This window comes from Bison bison, unplaced genomic scaffold (assembly GCF_000754665.1).
Source record: "Bison bison bison isolate TAMUID 2011002044 unplaced genomic scaffold, Bison_UMD1.0 scf7180017864053, whole genome shotgun sequence".
NCBI classification, from domain to species: domain Eukaryota; kingdom Metazoa; phylum Chordata; class Mammalia; order Artiodactyla; family Bovidae; genus Bison; species Bison bison.
In genome coordinates this window covers 1,050,534-1,060,683 of record NW_011494625.1, presented here as the reverse complement: position 1 = coordinate 1,060,683, position 10,150 = coordinate 1,050,534, and the positions used below count along the sequence as shown (strand labels likewise).

The following is a 10,150-nucleotide window of genomic DNA, read 5'->3' as shown; positions in this document are numbered from 1 at the left end:
GGGGGGGGGGGTGGGGGGGCCCCGGGGAACAGCGAGGAGGCGGGGGTGGCCGCCGAGCTGGGGAAGTGGTCCCCCCCAACCCCCGAGAGGCGAGAACTCTTCGGACAGCGCATTAATTGGAGATAACTGATTAATTCGAGCTTCTGATGACTATAAATGGCGATTCTCTACCAAGGTGTCTTTATTTTAAAAAAAAAAATCGTTCCGTGTCATCCCCCACGTCAGGCCGGCTCGTGGGCGTGAGGCTGTACTTCCTCCGCCCCCTCCTAATGGAGTGAACCATTCCCAGCTCTCCCCCTCCCTCGGCCTCTCTCTCTCTCTTTCTCTCCCTTCCTCGCTCCCTCTCTTTCTCTCCTCCCTCTGCCTTCCCCGTGCATAAAGTCTCCGTCGCTCCTGGAACTTGTTGGCAATGCCTATTTTTCAGCTTTCCCCCGCGTTCTCCAAACTAACTATTTAAAGGTCTGCGGTCGCAAATGGTTTGACTAAACGTAGGATGGGACTTAAGTTGAACGGCAGATATATTTCACTGATCCTCGCGGTGCAAATAGGTAAGTGGACGGCGGGCCGGGCTCGAGGAGGGCGGCGGGCGGCCGGGCCCGAGGCACCCGGGGGGACCGACTGGCCCGCGGTCGCCCGGGGGTGCGGAGAAGCCGGCAAACCCCCAGGGATGGGGGCATGGCTCCTAGGGACTGGCGCGTCCCGGGTTGGTTTTGCTAAAAAAGAGAGAGAGAGAGACTCCAAATGTTCGCCAGGAAGTGTGTGCGGCGGGCTGTTTTCTGGAGGGGCTTTCCCCTCTTTTTACAAAGCGCACGTCCGTATTTGCTTCTTTCTCTTGGGTGCACCAGGTTTGGTGCGCTTTGGGGAAATGCATTGCTCCCTGCCATGCTGCAAGGCTTTATTTTGAAGGGTCGAAAGGTGAATGCAGGAACAAGATGGCTAGGCAGCTAGAACTGGAAAGTTTATGTGCAGAATGCAAAGATATTCTGGGGCTCAGACTGCTGCATTTAGAACTTTGTCATTCTCCCGCCGCCCCCCCCCCAATATCCTAACTGCAGCGTTCACACTGGGCACCTCAGACAGGGCTAGGGGGCAAATTGAGAATGATAGGGAACCCCAGAGTATATCTTTCAATACGCTTATCATTAAGGAGCTTGAGTTCAGCTAAATATATATGGATATAATTTTCTATGCACGTTTGCCTCTTCTTTTCCACACAGGCATCTGTATGTTATATACGGGAAAGGGTTAAGAAGTGTTTGCAATATATGGTGTTGGGTGTTTGTAATTTTTGCTAGTTTGGGATTGATTATGGATGGATTTGTATAGTCCCCATTTTATGTTAAGGAATCTTGAGTCCTAGTTCCACTGTCGTTGGGGCTTTTGAAAGTTCATATTTTTTTTTTCCATCCAAAATAAAGAAGGCGTAATGGAAGGGAACACGAGAAAACTCCCTTCTCTGTTGCTGGGTCAGAGCATTAATTAATGTAGCCTCAAAGTGAAAGTGAAGCAGATTATTAATAGAATGGACAAGAGAAAAAATAGAAACTCTTCAAATGGGTTTTCTGGAGAGGAGGGAATTGTTGGCTCCTGTCATTTGAGGCTGTAGCATTCTTTGCAGACAAATCCTTGCAGTATTGCGGGAGGGGGGTGCTTTAGGGAATTGGTTTGGTTGGGGCAAGAGATGAAATGAATAACATTTTTCTTCATGAGAAATGTGGAACAAACAGGCTTTGGAGTTATCTAAACATTAACATGGATTCTTTGCAATAGGTTTTTGTGCATTTGACAGGATTTTCAGAATCTGATTTTCCTTTTTGCATGAACATTGTAGGGATTTTAGAGTGTACAGATGCAGGATGTCGGCGGCATTTCCTTTAATTCCAAGAAATGATTTGATGTTTTGAATCTTTGACATTCATGCAAAGAGGTGCAATAAATAAAGAACATTTCTGATTGCAACAAATCCCTTAGATCTTGGAAATAAGTGGATGTGGTTTTTGCAATGACTGCAGATTTTTACAGAGCAGGAGACAGCAGTTGTTTTTGATATAGAGCTTGTAATCAGCAAAGGTTTGGGACTCTGCATTCCCTGTGAGAAATAACCTTACTTTGAACGGGGTAAAAAAGACAGAGACTGTGCATGTGAAATGCGCTTGAAACACATTAACCTCAGCCGGGAAATGACCATTTGTTGGCTGTGGAATTGAAATTGAGTGTGTTTGTTCCCGAATGCCTGCCCTTTCCCGAACCGGAGGCTCGATCTTTATTAATTCATGGCTGGGAGCTGTCCCAAATCACTGACATTTGGCAAGAAAAATGGGGGTTGGGCAAAGAGGGGGAGGTGGAGGGGTGGTGAAGGCGAATGAAGACTAGGCGGGAGGAAGTTTGGAATGAATGAGAGGTCGAACAAATGAATGAACGGAAGGAGATGGCACAAGACACGGACACGGTGGAGGACAGGGAAGTAGCCCAGGTCACCCGCCCGAGCCTCGATGAAGCAGGGCTCAGGAAGGACAGCCAGGGTCGCCGGACTGAGATCTGCCCCGCTGCAGGAGCCTTCCAAACGCGTCCGGGAGCAAGCCCCCGGCCTCCCCAGCCAACTAGAGACCGAGGAGTCCGAGTTGCGAAAGACAGAAATTTTCACGACTTATTTTACACGCACGCGCACACACACATGCGCGCTGTGGAAGGGTTTCCAGCAGCCCCTGAAAACATACCACGGCAGAAGCGCTTCCCGCGTCCCCCCCAGCCCGCTCCCCGACCCCGGAGAACCCAATTCCCCTTTAAAGTATTGTCAGTGCATCTTAGGTGCTGCTTTTTCGCCACCAAGTTTTAGGGATGAAGGTGAGAAGAGATTGGGGGCCGGGGAGAGAGGATGGACTGTATTTTATTTCCTTTACTCGCTGCAAAGCAGCGCTTGCGGTGTGGTTTACAGGGGACGCCGCGCAGGGCTCATTTCATCCGCCCTCGTTCTGTTAGAACAAAAATTCGTTTATTCCTTCATTCTAGCTCAGTGTTCTAGCTGATACTGCAGTCCAAGGGCTCTTGCTATTTCGTGAGGGGACCGGGAGATTGACGAAGGTTGACGTATCGGCCCGAGCTTCCCGTTCCGGATTAGAAAGCTTAAGGCCCGCCCCGCTCTCCCTGCAGCAGTTTGCAAATGGTGTGCTCTCGGAGGCCTCTGCGGGTTCGGTCACCTTCCCCCTTGCCTGCTCCTGGCCCAGGGACCGGCGGCTGGGGGCGGTGAGGTGTCCGGTCCTCCCGGGAGACACACGCGAGCCGTGGCGCCCTGAACGCCGCCTGGAAGCGACGGGCGCTCAGGGCCTGGACCCTGGAGGCCCCTCTCTCCCCTTCCCTCGCCCGGCAGCGCACATCTGCGCTTCGCGTGCGCACTCCTGGCGCCCAGGGTGCTTTTGGCCGCTGGCTTAGGCATCTTCAGCTCGGTTCGTGCCTTGGGATGGAGAGAAAGGGCCTCAGCAGCGCAGCCGCCGCCTGGAGCCCATCTCTCGGGTCCCGTGCCTCGGGGCTTGGCCGACCTGAGACCAGCATCAAGGACTCGGTGTCCCCTGGGTTTCCTCCTCCACCTGCTGCCACCGCCCGGGCTGCGACCCCGGCCCCTCTGGAGGGAGCCGCGAGCCAGAGGCCGAGATCCCCTGGCGGCAGCCAACCCGGCCCCCAGCTGCAGAGCTGGGGCTTGAAGAGGAAGGGTCGCGCCTCGTCGCTGGCTGGCGGAGCCGGGCTGGTTTTTCCCGAGGAGCTGAGCAAGGCAGAGGGAAGCAAGGGACCGGCCTCGGGGATCTGGCCTCGGGGAGGTGACCCGGGGTCACGAGCTCAGACACATCCTGACCCTGCCGGCCCTAACTGCCCGGGACCACCCTTTCCCCTCCCAGTCTAGGGGTGTAGGGCTTGCAGAGGAGGACCTCACTAGGAACTCCACGGTAGACGATCCCTGTTATAGTGAAACAATCCAAGTCAGTGGCTGCTGGGGGCTTCCAGAGAATTTATTTATTCGTTCAGCAGTGCTTGCCCAGCGCCCACTAAGCAGCAGGCCCCAAGCCCAGGGATTGTTCACAGACTTGGCCCTCGGCGGCTCCCAGCTCTGAGCCTCCCAGCCCCTTCCTCACCCCTGCACTGTACCGTCACACCCCTCCATCACCTCACAAAAGGGAAACCGCACTTCCAGAGCCTTGATGGGCCGGCTAAGGGTGTGTTGGGGAAGCGAAGCAGAGAGCCAGGAGAAAGAAATAAAAAGGCGGGGGAGGTGAGATGACAGAGCGAAGGAAACCGAAAAAGATGCAGAGAGTGATGCAGGCAGGGGTCGCACGGTAGGAAATAGGAAAGGCCTGGACTCCCCCAACCCCACACGCGCGCGCACGGGCCACCTGCAGAAGACGCTGGGTTGCCTGCAGCTCAGTCGTTCTCGGGCCCCACCGTTCATTCACCTTTGGCCCTGGTGCGCCCCGAGCCTGGGCGCCACTGGACACAGCTGGATGGGGCGATGCTCACTGGGTCCTGGGGGGCAGGCTGCGGGGCTCCAGGGCCGGGTGGTGGCACCGCTGACCAGTGTCCCCTGCTCCCCGCAGCGTACCTGGTGCAGGCCGTGAGAGCAGCGGGCAAGTGCGATGCGGTCTTTAAGGGCTTTTCAGACTGTTTGCTCAAGCTGGGCGACAGCATGGCCAACTACCCGCAGGGCCTGGACGACAAGACGAACATCAAGACCGTGTGCACGTAAGTGTCCTCTCTGTTGCGGAGGTTCGGTGCTGGGGGCGCACTGTGGAGGTGGGAGGGCGCCTTGCCTCCCGCCCTCAGGCCTTGGCTGGGGCCTGCCCTGCCCAAGGGGACCCTGTGGCCTGGAATGGGCAGAGGAAGATCCTTTCCTTGGGGCTCAGTCCCACGCTCCGCACCCTGACCCGTGCGCACAGAGGCCCGCGCAACCCGCACCCTGGAACCTCCGGATCCAGGGGTGAGAGGGCACCACCGAGAGCTGCTGGCAGCTCCTCTCCAGGCTTTGAGGCCCTCTTCCTCTTCCTCTCCTGCTGCGGGAAGGAGCACTTCAACCAGGACAGTTGGTTTGGCTTGAGGGGCGTTTTAGGTAGTTCTACCAGGTTTGCCTAAAAGGAAAGGAACGCCCCTATTTTGTCCCCTTCCTCTAATAAAATTCCCCTCTGGCACAGGCCAAGAAACTTCACTGGCAGCAAGTGAGTGCAGATCCCTCTTTCTCTTTCGAGGAGAGAAACTGAAAGAATATTTTATTTTGTGCAGACGGCTTTGCCCAAATGTCCAGTAACCATCTCTGTGGAGTTTATAGCCAATTTGGAGCTTTAGGGTAGCTATCCTCCTCGCTTATCCCCCCACTTCCTGCATCTGCAAGGTGTCCCCAGCCCAGGGCAGCTAAGGGCCCAACAAGGCCCAGGGGTGTTTGCCCAGAGCCTGGCTAGAAAGCACAGCTCCCAGTGGCAAATAAGGGTAGCAGAGTACTGTGGAGGGTCAGTCACATCTCAGCTAAGGCAGACCTTAGAAATACCCCCATCTTCTGCAAGACACATGCACACACACTTTCGTTTTATTTTTCAAAAACAGTTGTAACCCTTCCCACCCCCATCACGGCCCTTCCTGTAAAGCCCAGGTAAAAGGTGTTCCTTGTTTCCCGTAGGTTGCAGTGACCACTTTCTGCACCCTCCTTTGTACATTCTCAAGTCCTTCCTCTCTCCCTAATTCCTTGGGGGTGGCATGTTATTTGTTAAGCACTGAGTAGTTCAATGGGAGTGAATTTTGCTACACGCTTTCTTCAATACCCTGGTGTCCACCAGAAACCACAGCAGCCAAGTGGCTGCTACTTTCCTATCAGGAAAGGGACAAAAGGCTGGGTCTGGGATGCACACCCACCTGCTTTAGTCCTAAATGCCTAATGACAGGGAAGAAAGTACCTATAAAGATGGGCAAAAGCCTAAACAGAGATCAGCTCTCAATTCCTCCATCGTTTGCCAGAATTTACTTATTCCAAGCTGTTGGTTTCTTACCAGGAAAATGGAAATGGGGCGGGGCCCTCCCAGAGGTGGCAGACCACAGCTGGGCCGAGAGACTGCCACTCTGTTGGTGGCACTGAAGGCCACCTCCTCTCAGTGCCGGTGCTTAGTCGCTCAGCCGTGTCCGACTCTGCAACTCCATGGACTACAGCCCGCCAGGCTCCTCTGTCCATGGGGATTCTCCAGGCAAAAATACTGGAGTGGGTTGCCAAGCCCTCCTCCAGGGGATCTTCCCAACCCGGAGATCGAACCCAGGTCTCCCGCATTGCAGGCGGATTCTTTACCATCTGAGTCACCAGGGAAGCCCACCTCCTCTCAGACCCACCTGGATTCTGTCCTCCCCTGACCAATCTCTCTTCCAGGAAGACCTGGTCCCCATCTGGGCATGCATAAAGAAAGGAGAGATTGAAACATCCTTTGGGAGGTGTAATTATGCAGAGAGCTGTCCTGCTGCCTCTCCATTTCTCTAAATCTCAGTATTTATTACAAATTGAGGAACTTGGAAGGCCTGTGCCCCAGGCCCTGCAGTCCTCATAAATCAGAGACTCACGGAGGTCATTAGAAAGCAGCCGGAGCTCAAGGCAGTCCAACAGACCTTTATAACTTGACTGTCAGCCAGAAGATGGGGTGGGAGTTGGAAACCAGGACAAAGCCTGCCTTCAGCGTGCTTACAGTCCAGGCCGGTGAGCAGAAAGGAGGGAGGGGAGGAAAGAACGCACAAATTTCGTGGAGGGCCCTCGCTGATGACCTGACACCAAGGGCCCTGGGGAAGGGGGAGCCAGACCGGAGTTAGCAAGACGGCACGGATCGACCCAGCCCCGAAAGGAGACAGCGGCCCAGGAATCGATCACGGGTTGGAATTATATTTAGTCTGGAGATCTATTTTGGGTTTTCAGAGGAAAAGGGGGGCAAAAAAAAAAAAAAAAGGACAAGTTGGATGAAGGTTGTGGGGGCGGGGCTAGAAGCCGAGCCCGGGAGGATAGAGCGGCCGAGGAAGGCACTGGCTCCGGAAGAGGCGAGCAGGGAGGACTGGGAGCCCGGCCCCTCGAAGGCCGGCGGGGCGGGCTCTACGCTGGCCACGGGCCCTGCGCCTCGGGGCGGGGGGCTGGCACCACCTCCCGAAGGTCGCGGGGGTCCAGGGCCGCGGAAAGGCCTGGGGGTGAGGGGTTGGGGAGAGCAGGGACCCGGGGCGCAGGGCCTGAGCTCTAGGGGTTAAGGAAGCTGGAGGAGGCGAGGGAGCCGGCCCGGGGACACGGGCGCTGGCACTCACCGACTCCGGGGAGGCAGAGGCGGGCGGCCGTCTCCGCACCGGATCCGAGCCGGGAGGGTGAGGCGAGGGGCCGCGAAGGACCGAAGCGAGCGAGGAAGAGGAGGGTGCGACGAAGGGACCCCGGGGGAAACCCGAGGGGAGGAAAAAGGACGAAGACAAAGAAGGGGAGAGAAGGGAGACGAGGAAAGCGGGAGACAAAAGGCGGAGCGGAGGAGACGGAAGGCCGAGGCGAGCGGGCGCGGCGGCTTGGAGACGGAGGGAGGGGAAGGAAGGGCGAGGGGAGGGGGCGCGGAGCCGCGGGGAGGGCCGCGCGCCGCGCCGGCCGGCCGTCCTGCAAGCCCGAGAGGCATTAATGGGCGGCAGCTTGCGCGGCTTAGCGCTGTTTTCCTAGCTGTGCCCGCCGAGGCCGGCAATCTGTCAGCGCAAGCCCAGGTGCCAGCGCGGCGCCGTGGGCGCGGAACCCGACCGGGAAGGGGCGGCCCCACCTTGGACAGCGGCTCCCCGGACTGGACGAGGTCCCGGGGGAGGGGGTAAGGGGGAGAGAGACCGGGCGCCCCGGGCTGCAGAAAGGAGGGTCGCCGGGAACTTGGCCGGGCCGCGAGGGGGACACTCGCGTGGGCGCAGGCCCGGGGTCCTGTCCGCGCCCACAGTGAACCTCCTTCTGCTCTGTTCTGTTCCTCGCCAGATACTGGGAGGATTTCCACAGCTGCACGGTCACGGCCCTTACGGATTGCCAAGAAGGGGCGAAAGATATGTGGGATAAACTGAGAAAAGAATCCAAAAATCTCAACATCCAAGGCAGCTTATTCGAACTCTGCGGCGGCGGCAACGGGGCGGCGGGGCCCCTGCTCCCGGCGCTGCCCGTGCTCCTGGTGTCTCTCTCGGCAGCTTTAGCGACCTGGCTTTCCTTCTGAGCGCCGGGTCGGCTCCCCTCGCGCGCGCCCGCACTCACGCCATGCTCCCGGAAACCGAGAGGAAGATCCATACGTTCTTTGGGGACGTTGTGATTCTCTGTGATGCTGAAAACACTCATATGGGAATTGTGGGAAATCCTGATTCTCTTTCTGATTTCGTTTGGTTCCTTGTGTTTCATTTGCCAAATGTTACCGATCAGTGAGCAAGCGAGCACAGCCAAAACTCGGACCTCAGCTTCAGTCCGTCTTCACACAGAAATACGAAAACGGCAAACCCACCCCATTCTTTTTTTTTCTTTAATTTTTTTTTTTTTTTGGCACAAGAATCTCAGGAACGGCCCTGGGCCGCCTACTATATTAATCATGTGAATACATGACCAATGATGGGCTCCTCCTAACAGGAAAGAGGAGAGGAGAAGGCCAGGGAAATGCATTGAAGAGAGCAGCATCTCGTGAATAATTCACGCTCACTGTCTTTCTAACACAGAATCTTGTTTTGATCATTTCCACTGCACATTTCTCCTCGAGAAAAGTGAAAGGACAGATGGCCTTGTGTTTCAAGGCTACAATGGGGAGAGGGAGGGAGTTGAGGAAACCTCGGGTCAGAGGTGCAGGCTGCCAGAAGCAACGCTGCTGACGTCACTGAAAGGTTAAGCTTTACCTGCTCGTGTTGATGCATCTTTCGAAGTCCACTGCCTTGGTTTTCCCTCTTGTTTTAGCTGTTCCACATACAGTAATACCTGAATAGCCAACGGTATAGATCACAAGGGGGGGATGTTCAATGTTAATCTAAAATATAGTTAAAAAAAGATTTTGACATAAAAGAGCCTTGATTTTAAAAAAAGAGAGAGATGTAATTTAAAAAGTTTATTATAAATTAAATTCAGCAAAAAAAAAAAAAGATTTGCTACAAAGTATAGAGAAGTATAAAATAAAAGTTATTGTTTGAATAGGGGTGTCCTCTGTTTCCTGCCCCAAGCCTACTTTCTTGGCGAGTTCTCTTGGGGTTCCCTGAAGGGACACAGGATGCCAGGTGGTAAATTCACCAGCTCACCAGCCATCTGTTAACCTACCGTCCTCAAGCCGTGGGTTACCAGAACATCTTGCCACTTCCCTGAAATCGTGTTTGCTTAAGAGAAAGGGGAAGCTATATTTTACTTCTGTAAGCCAAAAGGCAGGGGTCCTTCCTAGGGGAGGTTTGGGGGCGCTGGCCTTGCGCGCCTCTGAGAATGCACACGCGGACCCACGCGGGTCGGAAGCCCGAGCCCCGGCCTGCCGGCCGAGCCCTGCTCGCGACTCGCCGCTTCCTCTGCGGTGGCCGGAGGCAGCTCTCAGAGGAACCACCATTAAGGGCTCCAGCGGAGGGGCCAGAGGCGTGGTCCCTGGCAGGGATCGGGCGAGCCCTTTCATAATTAATAAGACAGCTCAGCTGAAACGGCGAGGGCCCCATCGATCCCGCAGGCGAGCTGCTTCCACCTCCCCTATTTTTGGCCGGCTTGGTCTCACGGAGAAGTAACGGCCCGCGAGTAAACTCGGTGGAGCAGCCCTGAGTCTGGGACGGCCGGAGGAGAGCAGGCTGCGGGAGGCAGAGCCGAATGTGGGTCCCCGGGTTCCAGGGCGGCGAAGTCGGATTTCCTGGACAAAGTGAGGGTGGAGGTCGTGGCGGGGGGGGGGGGGGGGGGGAAACTGGCGGACCGCAACGGAGGCTGCGGAGGCGGCCGCGGGTGCCGGCGCCGGTTCCTAAGAGGGTGAGCGGGGGCCCTGAAATGCAATGTGTAAACAATCGCTGGAGTAACCGTTCATAAATCAAACCCAGTGGGTCGCAGCGCAATCTGCATTCCCCCCACGGATTGAATTCCAGCAACACATGCGCCCCTGCGCCCCGAGCGCAGGGAAGCGGCGAGGATTCTGAACCGCGGCATCTATTAGCGCTGCCCGTC

General features: G+C 56.1%; 1 protein-coding gene across 1 annotated transcript; it reads left to right on the top strand.

Moving 5' to 3' along the window:
- Positions 1–265: 265 nt before the first annotated feature.
- NRN1 (neuritin 1) lies at positions 266–9,054 on the top strand. Its single transcript, XM_010835832.1, has 3 exons — positions 266–548; positions 4,584–4,728; positions 7,982–9,054. The coding sequence occupies exons 1-3, from the start codon at positions 494–496 to the stop codon at positions 8,208–8,210; spliced, it is 429 nt and encodes a 142-aa protein (XP_010834134.1). The 5' UTR covers positions 266–493; the 3' UTR covers positions 8,211–9,054.
- The last annotated feature ends 1,096 nt before the right edge of the window (positions 9,055–10,150 follow it).

What these genes read in the sequence shown, in the direction of transcription:
- NRN1 (XM_010835832.1), top strand. Translation starts at nt 494, where the DNA reads ATGGGACTTAAGTTGAACGGCAGATATATTTCACTGATCCTCGCGGTG. An exon ending in GATCCTCGCGGTGCAAATAG is followed by an intron (nt 549 to 4,583) that starts GTAAGTGGACGG and finishes TGCTCCCCGCAG; the next exon opens with CGTACCTGGTGCAGGCCGTG. An exon ending in AACATCAAGACCGTGTGCAC is followed by an intron (nt 4,729 to 7,981) that starts GTAAGTGTCCTC and finishes GTTCCTCGCCAG; the next exon opens with ATACTGGGAGGATTTCCACA.